The sequence below is a fragment of the Gadus chalcogrammus genome, chromosome 18 (assembly GCF_026213295.1).
Source record: "Gadus chalcogrammus isolate NIFS_2021 chromosome 18, NIFS_Gcha_1.0, whole genome shotgun sequence".
In the NCBI taxonomy this organism is placed as follows: Eukaryota; Metazoa; Chordata; class Actinopteri; order Gadiformes; family Gadidae; genus Gadus; species Gadus chalcogrammus.
The window spans coordinates 21,542,526-21,570,016 of record NC_079429.1 but is presented as its reverse complement, the minus strand read 5'-3'; the positions used below and the strand labels follow the sequence as shown (position 1 = coordinate 21,570,016).

General features: G+C 45.0%; 2 protein-coding genes across 3 annotated transcripts in view; both read right to left on the bottom strand.

Moving 5' to 3' along the window:
• Positions 1 to 928: 928 nt before the first annotated feature.
• LOC130371066 (mucin-13-like) lies at positions 929 to 9,589 on the bottom strand. The gene is made up of 13 exons (XM_056576695.1): positions 9,523 to 9,589; positions 8,222 to 8,410; positions 7,940 to 8,116; positions 6,020 to 6,142; positions 5,799 to 5,905; positions 5,581 to 5,642; positions 4,311 to 4,468; positions 3,544 to 3,675; positions 3,240 to 3,285; positions 2,866 to 2,903; positions 2,594 to 2,681; positions 2,137 to 2,377; positions 929 to 1,939 (listed from the first exon to the last, which is right to left on the bottom strand). Exons 1-13 carry the CDS (start codon positions 9,587 to 9,589, stop codon positions 1,649 to 1,651), a joined length of 1,719 nt encoding a protein of 572 aa, XP_056432670.1. The 3' UTR covers positions 929 to 1,648.
• A 4,984-nt stretch (positions 9,590 to 14,573) lies between these two features.
• The window catches only part of LOC130371680 (zinc finger protein 281-like), a 49,578-nt gene continuing 36,660 nt past the window's right edge, over positions 14,574 to 27,491 (bottom strand). For both annotated transcript variants that reach the window (XM_056577536.1, XM_056577535.1), the window contains exon 7: positions 14,574 to 27,440. In XM_056577536.1, the coding sequence (XP_056433511.1) occupies positions 25,791 to 27,440 (1,650 nt within the window). In that variant the 3' untranslated portion in view covers positions 14,574 to 25,790. The remainder of the gene's footprint in view (positions 27,441 to 27,491) is intronic.

Here is a 27,491-nt window from a genome sequence, read left to right as displayed (position 1 = left end):
GCTCCAGACTATCAGCCAGGACAGAGAGTGTGGTTGTCAGCCAAGGACTTGCGCCTCAAGGTTCCTTCCAAGAAGCTTGCGCCACGCTTCGTGTGTCCGTTCCCCGTCACCAGGAAGATCGGGCCCGCTGCTGTACGCCTTCGCCTGCCTCGGTCCCTGCGTGTCCACCCGACGTTCCATGTAAGCCAGGTGAAACCGGTCAGGGAGAGTCCGATGGTTCCGGCCACCACGTCCCCACCACCGCCCAAAGTGATCGACGGGGGCCCGGTCTACAAGGTCAAGCGGCTATTTGTGGTACGCAACCGGGGCCGGGGCAAGCAGTACCTGGTCGACTGGGAGTGTTACGGACCCGAGGAGCGCCAATGGGTGCCGTCCCGGCACATCATGGACCCTAGCCTCATCACCGACTTCCACCGGGACCACCCTGAACGGCATGGGCCGTCAGGTGTCGGCCCTAGAGGGGGGGGTACTGTCACACCTGGTCACCGGCCTGGTGACTTCCCTGATCCCTGATTGTTTCCACCTGTGTCTCCCCTCCTCATGTGTATCGTCACCGTCCATGTACCTCCAGCTCCTGACCCAGCCTTGTCCTTGTCACTACCTGAACCAAGATACAGAGCTGAGTTCTAGTTTCTTGTTTTTGTCACGTAAGCGTGATTATTGTCTCTAGCGTTTTGTTAAGTTTTTGATCGCTCGTGTTTGACGATAGGACAGGGAGTCCTAATAAAGTTTGTTTTTTGTTCGATCGCCTATCTGCATCTGAGTCCTCTTTCTAGAGCCCGCCTGACATAAGGCACACAAGAATTTATAAAGTAAGCAATTTCACTTTATCGTAAGATATATGAGGCACACATATTTATGTACGGCAACCTTGTTGACAGGTGTCACAGTATGATTCTGGGGTGATTCTGGAACGGCTATTTCCAGATAGGAAATGCATTGAAGGCTCAATTTCCGAGAAAAAAAAAGGAAATTAGTCCTTACCCCCCTGTGAAGGAGTTCAAGTACCTCTGTGAGTTAGGGTGCACCTGCACCATTTACTGCACCATTGTGTGCAAGACTAAGTGGAGAGTTTATATCTCAACTTATATCTTACTTACCAGGAAAATGATAAGCTGAAAAGACTGGGAACACTGTTCAAACCCCTATTAGATCCCCTAATTAGTAGGTCATTGCCCTTGAATTTAAGAACATCATTGTGAGCACAGACTAATTGCAAAAGGCATATAGTTACAGCCTATTCTTACTGCTGGCTCATATGGCTCATATCGACAATGATCCTTTCAATAAACGTCACCAAGACCACCATAAATGGTATTTGATGAACCTGACTCATTTGCTCATTGATTAATATTTAAGGTAGCCAATAATTAAGGTTCATAAAATCAAAATATATTTATTTGTTTTCATTAGATCTGTGAAAAAAGTTTGGCCCATCTACATTGAAGGTGAGGTAAAACAATTTATATTTAGATACACTGAATACCAAACACATTTTGGCACTGAATTTCAAGCAAATTCATTCTCACTTCATTTTAATTTGAAAACCATGAATTAATAAATAAGCAAGCAGCTGAAAGTGTGCCGTCAGAAGGTGTGCTGTTCCTCGTATCAGCTGGAGGGCAGGGGCCGGCTCATAGATGCCTCATTAATAGCTTCTCTCATCGTCGTGCATGTAGTTTGAATTTGTGTATCCTCGCTTCTTATTGTTGTAAGCCTGGTTCTGAACGTAGGGGTTGTTCATGGCTCGGTTCTGCTCATAGGGGTCCCGGTTCTGAACGTAGGGGTTGGTCGTCGCTCGGTTCTGCTCAAAGGGGTCCCGGTTCTGAACGTAGGGGTTGGTTGTCGCTTGGTTCTGCTCATAGGGTTCCCGGTTCTGAACGTAGGGGTTGGTCGTCGCTCGGTTCTGCTCATAGGGGTCTCGGTTCTGAATGTGGGGCTTGGTAAAAAAAAACATGGGTTAGATATTTTAACAATTGCCTGGCCTCTTCCACTCTGGCAGGTAAAACATTACATTTTCAAAAGTGAAAGTACATTTTGTACCCTGCGGGTATATCAGACCCCCAGACTATCACCAAGAGCTGGTTCAATAAAGTCGCTCATCCAGCAGCGACATACCCACATGCACCCGCTTACCGCTGCATGGCCGGCCCTCGGACCAGCGATGAGCTGGCTGTTATTGGGGGTCATCTCCATGCGGCCCCCTCCAAGTGGGTCCCTGGTGGATGTGGCCCTTGGTATCTTGGGGAACCCGTTTGCGGCGACCGGCATAGGTCCATTGGGGTTTATGAGCGGCGCCTTGGCAAGAGAGTGGCTGTAGTATGTAGCCGTGTCCTCCTCCGTGCCCGACGTCTTCTTGCTGCTCTTCCTTGAAGGCCTGAAAACCACAGGGACACAAGCAAGGGCAAGCTTCAGGATCAGCACATATGTCAAGGTCCTCGAGTTTGTGATGACGTTTGTGATGTTTGTGATTTGGCACAAGGAACTCATATTCATAAAGTCCTCTTTTTTGGGGGGTTATCATTTTAAGAGAGTGTTGAAAGGAGAGCAGGGAGCGAGGGGGCAGTGGAGAGGAAGAGGTGGTAGAACATACCTGCATGACAACACACCTACAACAATGGCCATGAGGAAGAGCAGACCTCCCAATACAGACCCAACGATCACCAGTGCCAGTTGCCAGGCTGAAACCAAACAAACAAACCAAAGATAATCAAAAGATCTCCGAGGAGAGTCAGGCAAACGTGTGCTTTCAATGACGGGTAGTACGATTGTTCCCATTCCTACAATCAACATGAAAATACAATATGTGATAATCCCTGAAAACAAAAGATAGATACCACTTTCATTTTACATCTGCTTACTCACATTCTTCACAGTTAAATCCAGATTTTCCGAAGGCACAACTGAAAAGAAGAATTTCAAAGGTCACCAGGCGCCTGAGGTGGGCCAACCCTTAGCGTCTCAAAAGAGATGCTAGATTAAATTGTAATTGAAATACCAATTCAATCCTAAAAGTCTGTGAATCAATACAATATAAACATCGGCCTACAAGCCTTAAACATATTGACTTTAATTGTGTAAGCCTATTGTTCAGCACATATGCCGTATTATAACGAAATAAATATATGAGATATTATTTGTATTATTTTTGTTATAGATATCGGCTACTAATAAACATATATTATAACATTAGCACATTAGTGTAACATATTTATGTTCATCTCATAGTAGATACTTACGGATAACAATGAGTATCATTGTAGGGCCTCTCTCCACTGGGACAAGCTGCAAGATCAACACAGGCCAACATTTAAGAATCAGATGCTCAGAATGTGTACATGCTCTCATTTTCATTCTCTCTCTCTCTCTCTCTCTCTCTCTCTCTCTCTCTCTCTCTCTCTCTCTCTCTCTCTCTCTCTCTCTCTCTCTCTCTCTCTCTCTCTCTCTCTCTCTCTCTCTCTCTCTCTCTCTCTCTCTCTCTCACCCAAACACATACACACATACATGCACACACCATGTGAATCTCTTATAATCTGATCTTACCAAAACATGCTCTGGTGCTGAACTTAGAAGCGAGATAACCAGGAACACAAGAACAGTTGAATGATCCTTCGTCGCCTGTTTTACAATTTGCAGTCGCTTTATCACAGGCATTTCGATCACACAAATTTGTAGCTGTCAAAGAGGTAGAAAATACAAATTTCTAAATGTCAAACACTTTATGGACTGTGTTCTGCGTGACAAGGTGTGAGACTGAAGTTTCAGGATTAGAAATCGACAAACAAGACTGGCAAGCATACTGTACTTGTGGCCATTAAAAAGGTCCAGTGTGTGAAATTGAGGAGGCCACTAGAGATGAGGTTAGAGATTGACAACTAGGGTGACCTGTACTGGCTTGTATTGTGTGAAGTGGCCTATACTGGCCTGTATTGTGTGAAGTTTCCTGTACTGGCCTGTATTGTGAAAGGTGTCCACATCCGAGAGAGAGATAAGCTTCTACGACATACTTAACACCATGGTGTGTGTTGATGTGTGTAGCTCTGTCTGTGAAGCGATTGATGTTGGCATCCGAGAGAGGGTTAAACTTCTCGGATATCGATTGATTTCAAAATTATTTTTAATTTTTTTTTGATAACACTATTCAAGGCCATAATAAATGGTTATAAACACATTTTATGGTGTAATAGAGCAGGGTTCCTTAACAGGGAAGGTAGGTAAAGTTACTTTACAGCAACCATCTTGCATCAAAAATAATATCATGTTTTTTATCAATATAAAAACATAAATGATATATCAAAGATCACACGTACCATTGAATGATGCGATCAGTGGGTCATTTGTAATAGCTTTCAACACTGTGTCTGTAACCCAACTGTCGTTAGCGTTAGAACTGAGTCGAAAGAGGTTTTCCACAGTTGCTATTGTATATTTGTTTTTCCTCAGGTTCATCTCGACAGATTCACTAGGACTGGAAGAAAAGCATTAATTCAGCATTACTTCGATTACTTAACAGTGTTATAGAAAACATGGATACAACAGCCATGTAGCTGATAGAGTACAATACGTCAATAAACTGGCTTTGCTAAGGCTGTGTCAGCAAACAAGTGTAAGGAAACACACGTCCTGCATTTGTTCCTAACCCGCAGCGATGCCGCATTACACAAAAAAAACCCACAAAGCCCAAACTGCCTTTTGCTGTTATTCCCTTTTAGGAAAGAAATCTGCAAATAGCCTTTTGGCATTAGGCTATTTGGAGGAAGGATAAGGAAGTCAAACTATGGGTCCCAGTATCCAAACAGATATGTACATTAAACCCTAATCCTAACCCATAGAACTGACATTGGAGTGTGTGTGGTTGAGGGCTGGTTTAAGCAGCCTCACTTCTCCAAAGTCAGATTCGTAAGACTCTGGGTAAAGCTTCACACCTGTGGTGCATAGAGGAATCAACGCACACAGGAAAGACCAGCCAATAGCATACACACTCAGGGAGAGCAATGACATGTCAGGAAACAACTGATCTGCCTACAAACCATCCTAACTCTACAATCAACTTGTGTGCTGGTGTCAGAGGGGCCCAGTAAAGCAGCTAGGTGGTTTGAGGCAGGAGCTACTTGCTCCAGTGACATACTGAGTATGACATCTCTGACCACTGGGTGGGATGGTTCTTCCAGATGGAAGGAGGAAATATGATGAGGGAAATGAAATGAAATACTTTATCCGGACTCAAAGTTCCATAGGAAGATTTGCTAGTTTCCGTTTTCTTTCTGTAAAGTGCCAGCTCCCTCACAGGTAGAGTTCAAATCTCATACAGTCATCATCCTACCACACAGACACCAATACTGCCCCCCATCTCTAATGTGGGAGGAACCTCTGAGTTCTCTTTTCACGCCGACACTCATTTGACGCCGACACTAAACAAACTGTTAGGTTTTGACTTTCCATAAAGCCGGATCATTCAAGAGAACAAAGACACTCTGTAGACATTGTCGAGGTTATTGAAATTTCTAACAGCATATTGAGCCAGCACTACATAAGAGCACAAAAATAAATAGTAATGACAGCCAGTACTACAGAACTTACTTGAACTCCAATACTGTACTCTTAAGGTACTTTAGATCCAGATCTTTGAAGGTTTGGTTGAGCTGTAATTGGGAAGCAAATAGACTCATAGTTTAAGACGCTATCATACCTACCCAGGCCTTTGTGTGCACCCCAGACAGTTTTTAGGTTGCTTGCTTCGTCATTTATGTATTTGATCTGCGTGTAAGGACCGTAGAGCGCTAACTAAATTATCTCACCCTAGCAATAACGATTTTGGATTGTTTTTCGAAGCCTTCTGATGTTTTAATTTTCAGCTGTTTATCCCATGTCAGCCGCAGTTCAAGTTTGCCAGGGAACACCTTGGCTGTAAAAGACATGGCGATTTAGCAGTTGGAACAGCTAATTAAACACATACAGGTATATACACCGACAAGTATGAGAAGAAAAGAGGTTGAATGTTGTTTGTACGGATACTGACCATCTGCACACTGCCTTTCAGTCTCATCGTAATTCATTCCCACCAAGCACAGGCAGGTGTAGGTTTCATTAAATCGTCTCTGGCAACTACTCCCACCACCGCAGGAATTCTTGTTACATGGATCTGCAAGTTAAGAAGATCAATGGGCTTAACTTGGTGAATGGCTTTGACAAATGATGGGTTAGGGGTGTGACTAGTCACTTAGCTCACCATTCCATACCATACACGATATTGGACTTGAGATAAGGTATTATTATGACATATTGTCTTATAACAACCTGTGTGTAAAGGATCCCGTCAAAGAAATGCTCCTGTTTGAGGTTCATATTGGAGTCAGTCACATTATTATTATAAAAAGTGATACTTGATATTGGCTGCACTCTTTGTAGTTTATTAATACATAGCCAGTAGCAATGATGACTATCTATAAGGTCAGTGATTTCAGCACTGGGGCATCGCTGGGCAGCGGAGAACCTGAAGGTAGAGAATGGCGAGCGGGGAGGGACAGCAGTCTGTGAACATTCCAATACTTCATGTCGAAATCAGCGAGCGTCCTCCACCAGTTATACTAACGGGAGCAGGTCAAACAAGTTGAGCTGTCTACTGCGACACCATCCCAATGAAATGGGAGTGAAGCCAGCGGGGGCTAGACCTAAGGGTCAACTAAGGGTGCACTCACACTAGACCATCTGGCCGTGGCCGTTGGCCGTTTTCAGACCTAACCGTGCTCAACTGGCCCCATTGTTCTCTGGCCTGCACTCACACTAGGCCATCTGGCCGTGGCCGTTGGCCACGGTAGGCTCTTGTACATACGTCATCACGTCGTAACACGTCATCACCAAGCGTCCGCTGCATGGACCATAATAAAGTCTGCCGCCAGTCAGAGTTTTAACAACAATGGACAACAACACAGAGAACACAGTTCACACTTTGCTGAGTCTGTTGCTTATCGTGTGCCCAAATGGCTAACAGACACTCGACTTCTCTATGGGACCAACGTGAACCAACAGTTGAACCGCATGACGCCATGTTTACCGTTTAATGGGAAAGAAGGCTCTTCGCCTTTATATGTCCATGGTCGTCGCATGGACTATACTTCATCCAGCTCAGGTTGCGTAGCCGTGCGTGTGCACGTGTCAGCTCATTAGCATCTGTACCGTAGCGGCCCGTACCATAGCAGCACACCTCTCCCAAGTGGCCAAATTGGCCTGGCCTGGCCAGACTGGCCACACTCACACTGGCAGATTTGAGCACGGTTAGGTGTGAAAACGGCCACGGCCATGGCCAGATGGCCTAGTATAAGTGCACCCTAACTTACTAACCCTTTCATAAGCCTTCAACCAACATTATCCAACTAACCCAGATATAAGGAAATCACGAAAGGCTTTGACCTGTTAACAGCATTCACAGCCATGTTTTTGAAGGTAAACATGGTTGCATTTTATTGGCTTTCCAGTACTAAAGCTGGTGAAAACCAATGGCGAAGGTGGTGGGAGTGGTGGTGACAAACCAAAACCGCAGGGGTGGTGGTGACATCAACAGGGGTGGTGGTGACAACCACAAGCGCAGGGGTGGTGGTGTCATCCACAGATGCTGTGGTCCAGAAGTCCTAAATCCTAAAGCTGCTTAAACTGGTCACTGACCCTCGCCCTAATCAATTGTTGCTCTCCATTTTGATAGAATTCTCAGCAATAAAGGTCAAACTTTTACATGCATTGGTTCAGGTTGTAGTTAAGTGTAGTGGACCAACAAAAAGTAGCACTATAAATAAGTTATTTTATGGTTTGTTTTTCCCATAATATGTTAAGTAGGTTTATAAATACCTTCGAGTGTTTAAAAAATGCATGAAAAGAATGTGTATTACTTAGTTTGTGTACTACTTATCTCATGGTCATAGAGCACAAATATAAAATCAATTACCAGAGGTGGAAGGCGGGGCAGTGGTGACGTCTGGAGTGGTGGTGGGGACACCTGGAGGGGTGGTGGGGACACCTTTAGTGGTGGTGGGGACTTCTGGAGTGGTGGTGGGGACTTCTGAAGTGGTGGTGGGGACACCTGGAGTGATGGTGGGGACACCTGTAGTGGTGGTGGGGACTTCTGGAGTGGTGGTGGGGACACCTGGAGTGGTGGTGGAGACTTCTGGAGTGGTGGTGGGGACACCTGGAGGGGTGGTGGAGACACCTGGAATGGTGGTGGGGACACCTGTAGTGGTGGCGGGGACTTCTGGAGTGGTGGTGGGGACACCTGGAGTGGTGGTGGGGACACCTGTAGTGGTGGAGGGGACACCTGGAGGGGTGGTGGAGACACCTGGAATGGTAGTGGGGACACCTGTAGTGGTGATGGGGACTTCTGTAGTGGTGATGGGGACTTCTGGAGTGGTGGTGGAGACACCTGGAGTGGTGGTGGGGACACCTGAAAGTATAGACAGTCGCGATTCCCATTGAAACGAATGGCGGTCTTCAAAACGAGGGCTGGTAAATTGTATAAAATGAATTAAACTGTAATCAGACAACGCAGTTATATGCTCCAGACCTCGGGCTCTAGGCTGAATTTCGAATTATAAATATGTACAATGCATAACGCTAGCTCTCTGGCTCATAGCTGAGTGGACTACAATACCTTCCGTTGCCAAGCCGAAGCTAAGGACTGTCCTATTTACTGGAGTGAACAACGTTTCCGTTGCATAAGAACCTTACGGGAGGGTAATGATTGTTCCAGGAATTAGTCAAACCCTCAGGCGTTACAGTTATGTAACGCCTGATGGTTATGGCTTGTGAAAAAGTTATGGCTTGTGAAAAACTTTATATTTGGATTGTAAAAGGCATGAAAATATCAATGAATGGTCTTAATTTATTCTCTTTGGCAAGTGACCATGGTATAAGCGGGATAATGTCCCACGAGGTGTCCAACATTAGTTCTGTCCGTTAATTCTTGTTTATTTGAATGGGAAAAAATGTTAACGGTCCAATGTTAAAAATCGACTTTGACCCTGGGGAACGAATCATCGAATATCGGAATATTCTGTCCCATCCCTAATATGGAGTGGTGGTGGTGAAATCTGGAGGGGTGGTGGGGACATCACAAATAAATAGGCCATATATGATTTTTCAATAACTACAATGGTCATAATCCTAAATCCCAAATAGCGTATTAGATAGCTGAAATAAAAATGAATAGGCCTATAATGGATAAAGGCAGTCAATGATTCAACATAAGAATAATCTGGCTACCTTTATTATATTATTATATTTTTTAATGATATACAATTTTGACTATAGTTCATTAGCATAAATAGGATAGGCCCGCTAAAGAAAAGCTCTGTTTCAACATGCAGCCCACCCTTCCGGCTATTCAAATGAATATCTCAACCAATGTTACAGGCAAATGTAAACGAGAGGCCTACGATGTATACACATTGAAATTATGCCACGTTTAAATATTGGCTACTGGATAATAAGACCAACTCGGCTGTTAGAGAGGGTGAGAACAAAAGGCCTGCTCACCTGTTTGGCACCCGGCTACCAAAAGCAAAAACACAATGAAGAACGCACAACCCTTAAATCGCGCCATTTTGGCCAGCACGAGCGCAGGGGGGCAAGGTGAGAACAGAAGATGCTGAGCGAGCCGCACAAGTGTAGAGGAGCCAGCTGAGAACAGACTCCGCTAAGCGAGCAGTAGTGAGAGGAAGACTAAGCAGGTGTCGTCCGCTGGAGGTTTTGATGACTCGCTTGTCGCCACACCTCCAAAGGGCGGCCCAGGTGTGTGAACAGGACACTCCCACTGGGCCCCCCAACTACAGGCATTTTGTCAACCAGGCAACCTTACTTAGAGACATAACTCTTTAGACAAAAAGATTGACAAATTGTCATTGGATCCAAAAAAATGAAGGTTTATACGTACAGACATAGTTATGATTTGTGTCTCTAGTCCGTAATATTATGAGGCTACATTAATAATCACTATTTGATTCTAAAATGAGGCCATGATGCATGTGTTGTAGATGCATTAGCCATAAAACAACCTTCTGACTTCTTTGTTATTTAATTGATCATGATTGATTCATTCTATTTTTTGTTTGGTTCATTTATTTATCAATCATTCACCAATCCTCCTGTTTTGGTTTTCTTTTTATTCTTAGGATTGATTGTAGTTCATGGTGGCTAAACATGATGACATATGGATGTTGTTGACATATGGACAAGTGAGAACCACCTGAAGAACATCTTATCTGAAAAGGCCCATCAACTGCGCTTGGATAATTTGTATAATCTCTTGGTAACCTTTGCACCTCATTGCATACCTGAACTTTGGTACGATAAAACACTCACAGCCCTAAACCCAAGGTGTCATCATGGGCGTCACTGCAACAATGAATCATGATGACAAAGAGAACACAAAAAATATTTAAACTATTGGAATCTTAAGGTCTAAGTCCTTAGAACACACTTTGTTGAGATTTAGAGCTACTATCTACTATGTTGTGGCAGCTCGCATGTTGGGGCATCTAGCATGTTGGGGCACCTAGCATAGGGTGACCAGATTTGAGTTTGTGAAAAAGAGGACACTTCGTCGCGGGGGGGGGGGGGGGGGGGGGGGGGGGGCGAAAACATGGGTATTTTTTCTTTAGTTCGTCCGTGAACTTACATTTACGTTTAGGCATGGCTGCAGACAGAGGCGATCGTAGGTCCAATTGCGCCCCGGGCAAGATTGTTGACGGGGGGGGGGGGGGTGGGGGTTTGTATCGTGGGCCTACGTACTTCAGTGGGGGTTTCATTCCGTCTATACACGGCACCTTCTCAACGAGCACATGAGATCGGTCGCCCAATGACAGACTCTCTCTACAGTCAACTCGCGCAAGAAGGTGGAACGTAAGGGAGATACCATTTCCAGAACTTGGAAGGCCGTAACAACCATAGACATATACAATGGTAATAACTAGTAGGTTATGTGAAAGACCCAGAAACACAAATATGCGACGAGGCAAAAAAAAATAAAAAGATAATAATAACAATAATATATATATTTTTATAAGAGACCGACGAGGCAAAATACCGGACGTTTTTGGAATCCCTGCCGGACGCATTTTTTAGGTCTCGAAAAGAGGACATGTCCGGGAAAAAGAGGACGTCTGGTCACCCTAACCTAGCATGTTGGGGCAGCTAGCATGTTGGGGCAGCGAGCATGATTGGGCAGCTATTATGTTGGGCATCTAGCATGTTGGGGTATCTAGCATATTGGGGCAGCTAACATGTTGGGGCATCTAGCATGTTGGGCATCTAGCATGTTGGGGCAGCTCGCATGTTGGGGCATCTAGCATGTTGGTGCAGCTAGCATGTTGGGGCAGCTTACATGTTGGGCATCTAACATTTTGGGGCATCTATCACGTTGGGGCAGCTTGCATGTTTGGTCATCTTGCATGTTTGGGCAGCTCGAATGTGGGGGCATCTGGCATGTTGGGGCAGCTCAGTTTGGAGACATCTAGTATGTTGGGGCAGCTTGCATGTTGAGGCAGCTTGCATGTAGGGCCCCTAGCATGATGGGGCATCTAGCATGTTGGGCATCTAGCATTTTGGGGTATCTAGCACGTTGGGGCAGCTTGCATGTTGGGGCAGCTCGCATGTGGGGGCATCTTGCATGTTGGGGCAGCTCCATGTGGAGACATCTAGTCGGAGCCTAATGAAAAGACGAACTGACATGGAATGATTTAATTGTCACTGAATTATGATGGATTCATGTTCTAAAAATATCATGTTCTATTAATTATTTCGTTGTGTATTAGTATCATTCATCCATTCTTTTTTTCATAGGCTTCAGGATGAATCCAGCACAAAGGCTTCAATACTGCCAAGCAAGACTGGTACTGGGCCAGCCTTGGATGGAAGACCAGGGGACTCATGTACAAAGCACAAAAAAGTATGCACAAAAAAGCTGCGTATGCCGATTCTCACACAAACTATCGGATGTACAAAGACTGACTTGATGTGAGAAGGTGCGGTCCTCCACGCAAACTTCATGTCTGCCGTCCGCACATTTCGGGTGAATTTTGTCAGTTGGCGGCACAAAGAGGCAATGCAGCACAACAACAATCGGCCTACTCGATCACGTATCATGACGTAATATTGCAATATGAGAATAGTTTAAAGTGGATTTGAACGTCAGGATGCGTGATCTTAAATGCTTTTCAATCATGCGTCATTGTTGAGATGCATAATGTGACACTGTTGTTCTTTAAGGCAAGGCAAGGCAAGGGAACTTTATTTATATAGCATTTTTCATACACAAGGCAGACTCAAAGTGCTTCACATATAAACATTGTCATACAATAAAATAAAATAATAGATAAGTAATAAATCATATGCAAAGAAATGGGTAAAATAGAAAGTTAAAAAGGCATTTTAGTATTAAAATAGAAAATAAAGGCAAAGTTAAAAAAGGTTTTTAGAAAGTGCAATGTATTTAAGATTTAGCAGAAAGCTAAAGCAAACATAAAAGTCTTCAGTCTTGTTTTAAATGTGCTCAGAGTTGGGGCAAGTCTTAAATCCTCTGAGAGTTTATTCCAGCTATTTGTTCCATAGTAACTAAATCCTGCTTTCCCATGTTTCGTGTTTACTCTGGGAATAATTAACAGATTGGTCTCAGAGGATCTTAGTGGTCTAGAAGGCTTATGTAGCATATCAGTTAAATATTTTGGGCCTAAACCATGTAGGGATTTATAGGTTGGCAACATGATTTTAAAATCAATTCTCTGACCTACAGGAAGCGAATTAAACGATTTCAGAATTGGTGTAATATGTTCAAATTTTTTGGTCTTTGTTAGAACTCTAGCAGCAGCATTCTGAACAAGCTGAAGCTTCCTCAGAGTTTATTTTGGGAGACCATTGCAGTAATCAAGCTTACTAGTGATAAAGGCATGTACAAGTTTTTGTAAGTCTTCGGTGGACATGAGCCCTCTAAGTCTTGCTACATTTTTAAGGTGATAATATGCAGATTTTGTGGCTGATTTGATGTGACTGTCGCAATGTAAATCTGAATCCATGATGACCCCTAGATTTCTGGCTTTGATTGAGGTTTTCAGGGACAGGGAGTGAAGGTGTTGGGTTACTTTAAGCCTTTCCGTTTTAGAACCAAATACAATTATCTCTGTTTTGTCCTCACACAGCCCATAGATCTGGCACAGCAGATCTATGGGCCGATAGTCATTTGGTGATAGCGATACATAGATTTGCATCAGCATAGCAATGATGGTCAATATTGTTATTTTGCATGATTTGCCCTAGTGGGAGCATGTAGATGTTGAATAAAGAGGGTCCTAAGATCGAACCTTGTGGGACTCCACATGTCATTGAGCTAAACTTAAAGATCCCATGGCATGAAAATGTCACTTTCTGAGGTTTTCTAACATTAATATGAGTTCCCCTAGCCTACCTATGCTCCCCCAGTAGCTAGACATTTCGTTGGGTGTAAAACGAGCACTAGGCATTCTGCTCCGCCTTTGAAAAAACTAAGCTCAGACGCGCCGTATGTCGTCATAAGGGGAGATCCCATCTCCCCTTTCTCTGCCTTGCCAGCCCAGAGAATTTTGCCCGCCAATGAGCTACGACAGTGCGAGCGCCACATGTGTGTGTGGGTGTGTGCTTACACACACTGTAAGTGTTGTACATTTCTTATAACCGTTCTGCTTTTGGTGTTATTGCGCATAACACGTCGGTTCTTTGACGTCCCTGGTATTTCCACAACGAGACTAGTGGGGGTAATCTCAGCCATTGGCATTCATACCCATCACCAATATGTAAATTCTTATATTATTGTATCTTAAATTCTTAAATTCTTGTATCTTTACTTTAGTTTTTAATTTATTTATTCTATTTGATCCTTTTTTAATTGATTGCTTATGTTCCTGCTTGTTTATATGGTGTTATATATATATATATATATATATATATATATATATATATATATATCTTCTTCATTGTTCATTGTTATTGTCTTAATGTATGCACCTTGATCACCAAGCCAAATTCCTGGTTGGTGTAAAATCCTTCTTGGCAATTAAATCCTTTCTGATTCTGATCTGATTGGTGAGCCCTGCAGCAGGCAGCAGTGGGCAGCGGGCAGTGGGCAGCGGGCAGCGGGCAGCGGACAGCCGGCAGCAGGCAGCCGGCAGCGGGCAGAACCAGAGATGTCAAAGAACCCAACGCAGTCGTTTGTGAATCATATCATCTGGAGGCGCACACAGCTTTTGGTTGTGAAAATATGTATTATATGATATGTATTTTCTGATATTATTTAGATATAGAGCTCCAGGACTAACGCAAGTGTTTGTTATTTGGATAACCGTTCTGCTGTTGGTGTTATGGCGGATAACACGTCGGACTCTCGTCTCTGGTATTTCCTCAACGAGACTCGTAGTTGGGGTTATCTCAGCCATCGTTGAGCACCGCTGCCCCCCGCCCGCTGCCGCGAGACACCACCACCATGAAGCACCACCGCCCGGCAGCGGGCATCCGGCAGCCGGCAGTGGGCAGCCGGCAGCGGGCAGTGGGCAGCCGGCAGTGGGCAGCCGGCAGCGGGCAGCGCGCGGTTCAGTCTACTTCCGATTAATGTGGAAGTGGAAGAACCAGAGACGTCGGAGAACCAGACGCAGTCCTTTGTGATTCATAATATCGTCTGGAGGCGCACAGCTGTTGGCCATGATAATATGTATTATATGATATGTATTAGATGATATTATATAGATATAGAGCTCCAGGACTGTAACGCAAGTGTTGTACACTTCCTTGTTATTTGGATAACCCTTTCTTCTGTTGGTGTTATGGCGCATAACACAACAGACTTTTGTCTCTTTGGTATTTCAACAACGAGACTCGTAGTGGGGGTTATCTCAGCCATGGTTGAGAAGGAATTGGGGCAAAGAAACTTTGGCTTTGACTCCCTGAAGTACATGAATCAATGCATGGAGGAGAAAGGGATTGTTGCCCGCGATTGCCTCCCGCTTGGGCGCTTCCCGCTGCCCGCTGCCGAGGGTCCACCGCCTCGGCGCTGCCCGCTGCAGGAGGCGGTGGTGCCTAAACGCTGCCCGCTGCCGAGGCGGTGGTCCCTTGGCAGCGAGTCTCCGGCGGGAGTCAATCATGGTCAACAATCACGGGCAACAATCCCTTTCTCCTCCATGTCGTGGTTCAGTGTACTTCAGATTGATGTGGACTTGGAAGAACCAGAGACGTCGGAGAACCCGACGCAGTCGTTTGAGATTTATAATATCGTATAGAGGCACACACAGCTTTTGGCCGTGATAATATATATTATATGATATGTATATAGATATAGATGTCTATGTATAATATGATATTATTTAGATATAGAGCTCCAGGACTTAAATGTCTTGACTTATTTTGCGCTTAATCAAAATATTCACGGTCTTTCAGGATTGTGGCTTTTTAGACACGCTCGCTCACCGGAGCACCCGGAGTGTTCTAGAATATTTACAGGACACAGCCAAAGTTTGGGGAAAGCTCAATGTTCGACTCGCTCGTGGCTGTAATTCTGCACCACGGCTGACTTTCAAGGACGTCTTCAAATACTGTGTTAGGGGCCCACTAATATCTATATTAAAGCATCTATAAAGTAGCATTTAAACAGACCCATAAAACTATAATGTCAATATTGGAATTAATAGGAAATTTGAAGCCCCAGCAATATTATTTTCAGTGATGACTGCGCTAATGGATCTCTTCACGCATTTGTCGTGAAATTCTTGACTGCAATAGTATTATTTGATGTTGCGTGGCGTAAGCACAAGCCATTGCTACTTAAAATCAATCCATCAATGAACCAGTCGGTCGATTTTGAATTATGTAAATATATTGACACCTTGGGTGTATGGGAACAACCTATTATCACCATGCATTCAAATAAATGAGGATATAAAAGCATGCGCAAAATGAGGCAATAATCAATAGGTCGACAATGGCAGTGTTGTAAGTGTTAGAAGATATTGCGAATGGTCGCATTCAAAGGGAACGGGTGTTCCGCGACTTCTATGATTTTTTTGGCTCGCAAGGATTGATACATCCAGATTTCTTTTTTCTGACGCATCTTTACAGATTTTTGCGTGCGCAAAGTTTCAGTAAGAAATCCAGGCAAGCCTTAGCAAATGAGTCCCCATTTATTGCTGGTGTTGGGAGGGCCAGTAGGGGCGGCTCATTGCTCTGGTCTGGTCAACTTGAATAGAAACAATCCCAAGTTTATTTTTGAAACGGTGAACAGTCTGACTCAGAAACCGACTCAGACCGTAGGCTCCTCGATCGTGGCAGGTGAATTCATGGATTTCTTTGAGAATAAGATTCAATCAATCAGAGAGGAAATGTATGCTTGCCGTACGGCTTGTCCTGCGCATCCTGCGGGGCAGGATGGGGACCTCTTGCGCGGCTCTCCTGGAGTTCAAGGCAATTTCTCTGGTGGAACTTGAAAGGGTGATAAAGGCATCGAAGCCAACAACTTATATGTTGGATACTCTCCCTTCCAGGGTTCTTAAGGAACTTCTTCCCATGGTGGGGCCTGCAATCCACTCACTTATGAATCTCTCACTTTCAACAGGAATTGTACCCTCCAATTTCAAGGCTGCGGTGATAAAACCGCTATTCAAAAAGCCTGGCCTAGATCCTGAACTAGTCAGGAACTATCGACCTATATCGAATCTGCCCTTCCTGTCCAAGGTACAGGAAAGGATTGTAGCAAAGCAAATCATCGATTATCTGACGAGGAACAATCTCTTCGAACCTTTCCTGTCAGGATTCAGGAGTTTCCACTCAACTGAAACTGCTATTACAAGAGTTGTAAATGACATCCTTTTTGCTTTGGATAAAAATACAAGCTCAATGCTTGTGCTGCTGGACCTCAGCGCTGCGTTCGACGCGATCGACCACAGCACTCTTCTTCACTCTCTACAATCTTGCATTTGGAACATAGGAGTTTGAAAATGACAGATGTGACGTGATGACCACTCTATTTGCTTGCGCTTTTGTTATTACAGTATACATTCCCACTACGTACTTCTCCGTTTAATTCACTATTCTGTCTGTTCTAGCTTGTTGCGGGTGCTGGACTGGATGCCTGGACTCTCCTCATGGATAACCGGCCAGATCCCATTCACCATTTTATTATGATGTGCATGTATTTACCTGTATGTCAATTGTGGCACCCATTGCACTCCTGACCATCCCTGGAAGAAGGGATCCCCTACTATGCGTTTCTTCTCAAGATTTCTTCCTTGCTGATTTCAAGGGAGTTTTTTCTTGCCCGTGTGGGGGCTTGGGTAAAGGGGGGTGTCATGAATATTTGGCCTGTTAAGCCCTTTGAGACTGTAATGGTGATTAAGGGCTATACAAATAAAATTTAATTGAATTGAATTATGTCATATCCCCAGTGCCCAGGACAGACACCGGGGTTCTATCCTGGTCACCGTCCAGAGCACCGTCTTTAGGATGAGAATTTAAACCAAGGTCCTGACTCCCTGTGGTCACTAAAGATCCCATGACACTCATCGCAAGTTTGTATCATGGGTGCTTCCTCGAACCCCCCCACCCAAGCACATGCCCCGCCCCACACAAACACTCACTATGCAAAGTATTTCAGTATCTTGAAAGGCACTGTATAAATGCCATAAGTTACCTATAGGCTAGTTCTATGTCTAGGCTGGAAACCAGTTCCATCCAATCAGACATAGTGCCAAATTGAAAACACTCTTACCCGAATGAAGGTGCCAGTAGACTGGGCTTGGAGGTCATTTACCCTTTAACAAATAAGGAATTATAAGAGCCTTTCTTGTTTTGATCGCTTGTGTGCCAATTGAAGGCAAATATTTGCCATTCCCAGAAAAACGTTTTTTTCTCCCAGTTAGGACATTGTTTTCCTCCAAGACTTTCCCAAAGGGTTGGACAATGTCAACAGGGGAGGGACCAGCGAGGAAGATTAGAGTGGTACATGGCCAACAACATAAATCAAACACAATCTTCTAGAAGCTATGACCAGTAACCTACAAGCTAATGTACAGTACAAGGCAGTCACCTAGACACCAGCCCTTAGGAGAGGTGTGCCTCTCTCGATCTTGGATGTGGCCCTTTCTGCCCCAGAGGGTGGGGGACACAACATAATCATTGGATTCAAATTGGATCTCTTTATTGGAACCAAGATATTGACACCGTGCCATAAAAAGGATACTGCCTTCGTGTCCTGTTGCACAGCCAAAGTCCAAAGTATAGTGCATGCAATTACTGGGCGTCCCGCGATCGTGCCACTCCTCACTACCTGGTAAATGGGCATTGAAGTGAGCTCTGCTTTTATGAAATTACGACAGTGGTTGTAATGCTATGAGCTCCTAGATCAATATTTGGATCAATATTATTCAAATACTTTTTGAATAATATTGATTTTATCATTTGATACTTTTGTGTTTAGTCAAAGCATTTAACCATAATGACTAAGTGAATCCAGATAGCTGTATGGTATTTGGGCTGCTGCAGGTAAGATTAGAGAGTTGTAAAGAGAAGAAAAGACCATGACTAGAAACTGAACCACCCCAAAAGATGTCCCCTACCTCCCCATGTTTCTCATTGCATTATCGCATGGCATTTCTAACCCATGGCACTCAAAGTACAGCACTTAAATCTCTAGTAAAGCAACTTTAAGAGGCAGGTTAGGGGTCTTGCTCTTTACACCAATCTCTGAATGATGTCAGATTTAGAAATTGATGGGAGTATAAAATTAAACAGAATAAAATCTATCAGAATAAATGTAGCACAAAATTATTTTACAATTATTTCCAAGGGTAATTAAGTGTTTACAAATAACAATGAAATGGATAATGACCTCTGGAGGCACTACATAACCTAGGCCTACCCATTATTTAAATGGTAACGAAATAAATAAATATTTATGACAAAAAAAACTCCCGATGTAGCTTTTGATCGTCAAATCAGAACATACGACATCCCAGAGTGGGGCCCTAGTGCACGGCGCCGTAGTCCTCTGTACCGGGCCACTCTACAGGCCCGCGGTCCTCTGTACCGGCCCGTGGTCCTCTGTACCGGCCCACTCTACAGGCCCGTGGTCCTCTGTACCGGGCCACTCTACAGGCCCGCGGTCCACTCTACAGGCCCGAGGTCCTCTGTACCGGGCAACTCTACAGGTCCGCGGTCCTCTGTACCGGCCCGAGGTCCACTCTACAGGCCCGCGGTCCTCTGTACCGGGCCACTCTACAGGCCGGCGGTCCTCTGTACCGGGCCACTCTACAGGCCCGTGGTCCACTCTACAGGCCCGCGGTCCTCTGTACCGGCCCGTGGTCCACTCTACAGGCCCGCGGTCCACTCTAAAGGCCCGTGGCCCTCTGTACAGGCCCAGTCTACAGGCCCGCAGTCCTCTGTACCGGGCCACTCTGCAGGCCCGCGGTCCTCTGTACCGGCCCGTGGTCCTCTACAGGCCCGTGGCCCTCTGTACCGGGCCACTCTACAGGCCCGCGGTCCTCTGTACCGGGCCACTCTACAGGCCCGTGGCCCTCTGTACCGGGTCACTCTACAGGCCCGTGGCCCTCTGTACCGGGCCACTCTACAGGCCCGCGGTCCTCTGTACCGGCCCGTGGTCCACTCTACAGGCCCGCGGTCCTCTGTACCGGCCCGTGGTCCACTGTACCGGCCCGTGGTCCACTCTACAGGCCCCTCACAAATCTCATATCTATTGCCTCCAAACCAAAAACAACCTTAAAGCCTATCAACAACACCATCAGGATGGCTCTACTTAATGTGAGGTCTCTTAATAAGAAATAATTTTTAGTTAATGATTTTATTACCACTTCTAAACTGGATTTTATGTTTTTAACTGAAACATGGCTGGAACAAATTAACAGTGCAACCGTTCTGATAGAGACAGCTCCTCCCAACTATAACTTTTTTGATGCATGTAGATCTGGAAAAAGAGGTGGAGGGGTTGCTGCTATATTTAAAAATGTATTTCAGGGGAAACAGATGTTATTTGGTGATTTTCCATCGTTCGAATACCTTAGTGCTGTATTGAAATTTTTTCGATGACTTCACAGAACTATTGTCTAGCATCTCCACAGAATATAACTGGTGACTTCAATTTTCATACTGATGATTTGAATGACAAGTGTGCAAAAAAACGTTTTGCCATTTTGGACACATTTGAACTGTCTCAACATGTGAAAGAGGCTACTCATTGTAAGGGGCACACTCTAGACCTGGTTATCACAAAGGGCCTCAATATTTCTGATCTCTCTGTGACTGATCTTTCCTTGTCTGACCACTTTTGTGTTTTCTTTAACATATCTTTTATTCCCGATATACAGACAAAATCAAACACTGTCAAAAAACGGTAGATCAATGAAGATTCAAATGTACTTTTTAAAAAGGCCATCTCCTTGCTACCACCTCTAAACCCATGTTCTCCTGATGATCTTGTAGAAAACTTTAATTTGACATTTTTGAAAGTCATAGATGTCATTGCACCTTATAAGGTTAAAACGATTTCTGGAAAGCAAAAGGCACCCTGGAGAAAAGCTGCTTCTGTAACAGCACATAAAAAGGAATGCAGGAAGGTTGACCGCATCTGGCGTAAAACAAAACTTCACATTCACCATGATATCTATAAAGAGAGCCTCCGTGAATACAATTTAGACTTAAAAAATGCTAGAGAAACATTTTTCTCCAATATCATTAAAACCAACACTAATAATGCAAAAACCCTATTTGCAACTGTTGACAGACTGACCAACCCCCCAACAGAAATTCCACCTGACCTCCATTACAGGCAGAAATGCAATGAGTTTGCAGCTTTTTATATTGATAAAATTGAAGGTATCAGACGCGCCATCAATATCTCCACTTCAAACAAAAATGTTGGACTACCACCCTGTTCAGGCAAAAATTACGTGGCAAGGATGGCATACTTTAATGTTATAGACTCTCAAAATCTTGTGGAAACTGTGACACAACTAAAGCCATCCACCTGTTGCCTTGATACTATACCTACCAACCTCTTTAAGAATGTTTTCGACTGCCTAGCAGTAGACATATTGCAGATAGTTAACAACTCTCTCCAGTCAGGCAATTTCCCAAAAGCTTTGAAAACTGCAGTTATTAAACCCCTTTTAAAAAAGCGGAGCCTAGATGCCTCTATTATTAACAACTACAGACCAATATCGAATCTACCCTTCACAAGTAAAATCATTGAGAAAGTTGTCCTCCAGCAACTAAATTACTTCCTGGCATCAACTGGTTGCTATGACACCTTCCAATCAGGATTTCGACCCCTACACAGCACTGAGACCGCCCTTATTAAAGTTGTAAACGACATCCGTCTTAACACAGACTCTGGCAAAACCTCAATACTAATGCTACTTGACCTCAGTGCTGCATTCGACACTGTAGACCATACATTACTTCTGGAAAGGTTAGAAAACTGGGTGGGGCTTTCAGGCACTGTCTTAAATTGGTTCAGGTCCTACCTACAAAATAGGAACTACTTTGTTTCCATTGGCGACTTTGTATCAGAATCAACCAACGTGACATGTGGAGTCCCACAAGGTTCGATCTTAGGACCCTCTTTATTCAACATCTACATGCTCCCACTAGGGCAAATCATGCAAAATAACAATATTGACCATCATTGGTATGCTGATGACACGCAAATCTATGAAACGCTATCACCAAATGACTATCGGCCCATAGATCTGATGTGTCAGTGCATTGAGCAAGTGAAGGAATGGATGTGCCAACATTTCCTTCAACTAAATGAGGACAAAACAGAGATAATTGTATTTGGTTCTAAAACGGAAAGGCTTAAAGTAACCCAACACCTTCACTCTCTGTCCCTGAAAACCTCATCAAAGCCAGAAATCTAGGGGTTATCATGGATTCAGATTTACATTTTGACAGTCACATCAAATCAGTTACAAAATCGGCATATTATCACCTTAAAAATGGAGCAAGACTTAGAGGGCTCATGTCCACCGAAGACTTACAAAAACTTGTACATGCCTTTATCACTAGTAAGCTTGATTACTGCAATGGTCTCCTTACAGGTCTCCCAAAACAAACTCTGAGGAAGCTTCAGCTTGTTCAGAATGCTGCTGCTAGAGTTCTAACAAAGACCAAAAGATTTGATCATATTACACCAATTCTGAAAGTTACATTGGCTTCCTGTAAGTCAGAGAATTGATTTTAAAATCATGTTGCTTACCTATAAATCCCTACATGGTTTAGGCCCAAAATATTTAACTGATATGCTTCCACTACATCAGCCTTTTAGACCACTAAGAAGCTCCGAGACCAATCTGTTAATTATCCCCAGAGTAAACACAAAACATGGGAAAGCAGGATTTAGTTACTACGCAACAAATAGCTGGTATAAACTCCCATAGGATTTAAGACTTGCCCCAACTCTGAGCACCTTTAAAACAAGACTGAAGACTTGTTTGCTTTAGCTTTCTGCTAAATAACTTTGCCTTTATTTTCTATTATAATACTAAAATGTCTTTTTAACTTTCTATTTTTTGCATGTTTTTCTTTTACTTACCTATTATTTTATTTTATTGTATGACACTGTTTATATGTGAAGCACTTTGAGTCTGCCTTGTGTATGAAAAGTGCTATATAAATAAAGTTGCCTTGCCTTGCCTACATAGACTAAAAAAACGTAAAGCAGGTCTAATAAGTAAATCTTTCTGGGTTATTCTCATTGAGATTCTTAGCTCGTTTCTATCCTTTATATGGCATCTATATTAGACCATTAAATATGAATATATCTCATAATGGTGTCAGCGCCAGGGTCTTCTTACCATAAAATGGTGAAAACACTTCAAAGAAAGTAAAGTGTGCCACTCTTCATTAGTTGTAATAGTATTTGTTATTGTAAGTGTCCATCTGTTATGAAATGTCTAAAGTCAGTAGAGGAAAAACCTTCTAAATTAAACCATAAAAAAATAAAAATAAAAACCAACCATTTTTTTTTATAACAAATGCTTATTTTTTTTTATTGGCTTTTCTAATCCATTCATAAAGTTAACCGTTACAGCCCTGGAAACCATTTCACAAAGGGATGCACAAGAAATCCAACCAAAGGGAGAACGGAGGTTCTGCTACAAAATCTGGTGTTGAGATGACCTGAAGGAAGCCATAGAAACATGGTATCGTCATGCAGGTCAGATCAAGACACCCAAAACAAATTAACACATTTTTAGTGTTTTGTACATTTTTGTAAACAATGTCCTTCTACAGATCATATAAAAACACATTATGGCGAGTAACAGAAATACCGGATATAAGATGAGAAAAAAAAAATCGTTCTCCCCTAGGCATCGAGAATTGAACACTGCACGGCGTGAATGCTTTTACAGACCCAAAATAAAATAAAAATAAAATTATACATTTGCATTTCAACAAGTCAATTGCAGTCTCAAAAAAAGAAACAATGTAAACACGGGTGCTGTGTCAGATGATTAAACAACCTATCCTACAAATGTTTCCATAACATACAAGAAACGCACATCCCTGCCTTTTAACGCGTCAATGATATGAGGTATATTTAGGTCAATCCTATTGGTGGACATTTCTCTCCCCCGTCCATCTTTTGCTCCATCTCTTAACTGCTTGTTCCTCCCTCTTCGCTGAAAGCATAGTGTGTGTGCACGTGAATTAGTAAAGCTGGTCATCAGTCAGTCTTTGTTCCCTGCAAACCGATGTGCTTCAAAGTCTCTTGGTTGTAGAGCTCACAGATGTAGGAGAAGTTAGACCCTGGCTGGCCGGACAGCGCCCCTGGAAGACAGCGATGGCCATGGTTCTATTGTGAGCACACGACCGCCCTCACAAGAGCGTGGGGGACTGTATAAAATACTAGTTGTTGGTAGTTGCAGTGGGGTGTGGGGGAGATAAGAGGCGTAGTGTGCCCTGGATCACTGCAGTGTGTGATCTTTGGGGTTGATAAATCAAGGAGGTGGCATTAAAGCGAAACAGGATTGTTTTTTTGAACACGCTTCAAACTAGGCGTGTGCAGCGAGAGGAGAATAAATACAATGTAACAGGTTATGGACGCATCCAGCGGTCAGAACTTCCCAACAGTGTGATATAAAAAAAACAAAAAAACATTGTCATAAAAAATAAACAGCGATTCCAGCATTTCTGTCCCTCTCTCAAGACAACTTAAATACAAAATTGGTACTCGCAGAATATTGTATAGTAAGAAAGTTATGGCATTTCATATTTTTTACATTACCCACCCACCCATTAAAAGAGTACATCTAAATGCCCATGCATATCAACTCTTATCTAAGCCCATAGACTCCTTACTCCCCGTTCACAGTTTTCTCCTCATTAAAAAATAATATAAACCATCAGTCAACACGCACGTCCGGATGGGTTCCTGTCAGATCAAACATTGTTTTTGTTTAAAAAAGAAAAGAAAAAAGTGCTTTTTGATTAATTTGACGAACTGGAAAGTCCCAGCGAGGATTGGAATAGACCAGGTATACAGCACGCCCTGCCGACGTACAGGAGTCCTGCGCTCAGGAGCACAGCCGTTAACCAGGGGCACAGCGGTTAACCAGGAGCCACAGCGGTTAACCAGGGGCCACAAGGTTAACCAGGGGCCACAAGGTTAACCAGGGGCCACAAGGTTAACCAGGGGCCACATGGTTAACCAGGGGCCACAGCGGTTAACCAGGGGCCACAGCGGTTAACCAGGGGCCACATGGTTAACCAGGGGCCACATGGTTAACCAGGGGCCACAGCGGTTAACCAGGGGCCACATGGTTAACCAGGGGCACCGTGGGTAACCAGGGGCCACATGGTTAACCAGGGGCACCGCATGTAACGGGGGGGGGGGTATTTTCGTTGACCGCTGGCCTTAAAACGTACCAAATATCGATCGTTGGATTTGGGTTAACAGTCTGGTGTGAGCGAGCGTTTAAAAACAACAAGAATCCATTTGAACTATTGTGCACAAGTGGCCCTTTATAAAAAAGAAATATTTAAAAGTAAAACATGCGTCAGTGGATATCTTCACATCGACACAACTGTACCATAATCTCGACAAAGCTGTACAGAAATCAAAACATGAAACAAAATGGAAGCTTCTGGAACTTTTTCGTGAGTAAAAAAAAAAAAAAAAATAAGAAAAAAGAAAGCTTTTTAGTCTTAAAGTACACCTGTAAAAAGTGAACTAATTGCATCTCAAAATACAATTCTTATTACACAATTTTGCCTATTTCCTGAGTTAATACATTTTGTAACAGACAATATATACTTTTTTTGCCATTTGAATTCTGGGCCTTTCCCTGCAACAAACATTATTGAAACGATCAACATCATCAGTTATTACTTTACAATGGCCTGGTGATCACTAAAACACAAGTTTCAGAGTAAGAAATTCAACAAAAATAAATCAAGCATGTTCATAGCTACCCTCTAAATGTCTTTAAATTACATTTATATCTACGGTTTATGTTCATTTTACCCACTACTCTACAAAAAAAGAAAGACTAAATACATAGTACAAAAAAAATGAATATTTTTTTAAAATTGCATTTGAGGCCATGGAAGACCCTCCCTGGTAGAGTATCGACATTGGCAGTGTTTCATTTCCGTGTTCTTCTGTTCATCTGTTCCTGTATGTTGCCGCGCTACGAGACGCAAAGTAAGAGAATGGGGGAGGGGCTCCCCTCAAGGAAGCCCTGTCCCCTGCCGGACCCAGGGCCGACACCTGACCCTTATCTGAAACTTTGGCTTGTCGGGGTCTTGACCCCCGCGCTCACCGGCTCGCCGACATCGGCCAGCAGACTGGTGTACCCTGAGAATTCGGAGACGGCCGTCCGTATGCGGGGGTCCGCCTCTCCCCCGGGGCCGTAGCCCCCCAGCGGCGTGTGGCGCCCGGACTTGAACTGGGAACCGAAGGCCTGCGCAAAGTTCTCTATCTGGTAGGGGGATTCCTTGGGCCCGTCCAGCGTCGCCGCCAGGTCCGGGTATCCCAAGCCGTTGGCAGTGGCTCCACCGCCCCCGGCCTTTGGGCCCGGGGCTCTCTTGGGGCCCTCCCCGGGGGACGAAAGGTCCTGGGGAGGCGGCAGCCCGAAGCCCCCGGGGGAATGCTGCTTCTCCAGCTGCTCCGTCAGCTCCTGGGAGGGGGTGAGCTGCTGCTGCTCCACGCCCAGGTGGAAGGCGGGCGGGGCGGGCGAGCCCACCAGCAGGCCGTAGTGGCTCGACTTGGAGCTGGCGGAGGAGGAGGCGGCGGCGGTCGAGGAGGCGGAACTGCTGGCGGACGGTGGTGGTGCCACCGGAAGCGGGGAGGCGATGGCGGGGGGGTAGACGCACTCCAGCGTCGACGTGGAGTACACGTGCTTCTCCGAGAACAGCGGCCCCGTGGGACTGGAGCTGCTCGCCAGCAGTGGGAAGGGCGTGGGGAAGGGCCCGCTGGGGCCCAGGCTGGGGAACGGGCCGCTGTGACTGGTGCGCTCCAGTGCCTGCAGGAGGAACTTGGAGTACTCGCTCATCACCACCGTCTTGTCCCCGCCCGACTCGTCCTCCTCCAGCTCGGGGGTAACGGGGGCGGCCGGCTGCAGGTCCACGTGGTGGGGGTGGTCTGAGAGGTCAAAGTTGACGTCGAGGTGGTGCTGGTGGTGCTGCTGCTGCTGGTGGTGGTGGTGGTGGTGGTGGTGGTGCTGTGCGCCATCTGTCTTGTGGGAATAGTGCTCTAGCAGGCTCTGCAGCACCTCGTCCGGGATGCCTGATTTGTCGTGCTTGAGCTCCAACGGTGAGTTGTCCAGCATGGCCAGCGTGGGCTCGGGCCCCAGGGGGCCCTGTTGGACGCCCGCCCCGTAGTCGCTATTGGCCGCGTGGAGGTAGCGCCGCTTCTTCACAAACTGCATGGCGTCGTCATAGTTGCTGGTGGTGGCTGGGCCCTGTTTGGCTGGCCCAGGGCCCAGCAGGAGACCCATGCCGTCTGGGTCCCCGGACCCCGCCGCGTGCTCCGTGGCACCGGGCTTCTGGGATAGGAGCTTTTGCCCGCCGGCGTCGTCCCCCAGAATCAGGCTCTTGCGGCCGGCTTTCTTGAACATTAGCTTGGGCGTGCGTATCTGCGGGCCGGATCCCGACAGCTGCTCCATGCCAAAGTTCTGCACGCCCATGTCCCCGGAGGACGACGACGCGCCCGCCACGTTCTTCTTCCTCTTGCGCTCGCCACCCTCGCTGTTTTTGGACTTGGCCCGCTTGCGGCCTGAGGCGGGGGCGTTTCCCTGAGTGAGCGAGAAGCTGCCCTGGCCCAGCTCCGCTTCGCTGAGCTCCAGCATGCTGGGGTCTAGGCCCCTCTTTATGGCTTCTCCACAGGTTCTCTTGTGCTTCAGTAACCGATCGGTTCTCGAGAAGAACTGATGGGGAGGGGGGGGAATGTAACAGTTTGACATGTTATGCCTTAAATC

Coding starts and splice junctions, on each gene's coding strand:
- LOC130371066 (XM_056576695.1), bottom strand. CDS start 9,589: ATGGCGCGATTTAAGGGTTGTGCGTTCTTCATTGTGTTTTTGCTTTTG. Junction 6,143..7,939: donor TGCCCCGCCTTCCACCTCTG/GTAATTGATTTT, acceptor CTTAACTTGCAG/ATCCATGTAACAAGAATTCC. Junction 3,286..3,543: donor CAGCACCAGAGCATGTTTTG/GTAAGATCAGAT, acceptor TTGATCTTGCAG/CTTGTCCCAGTGGAGAGAGG.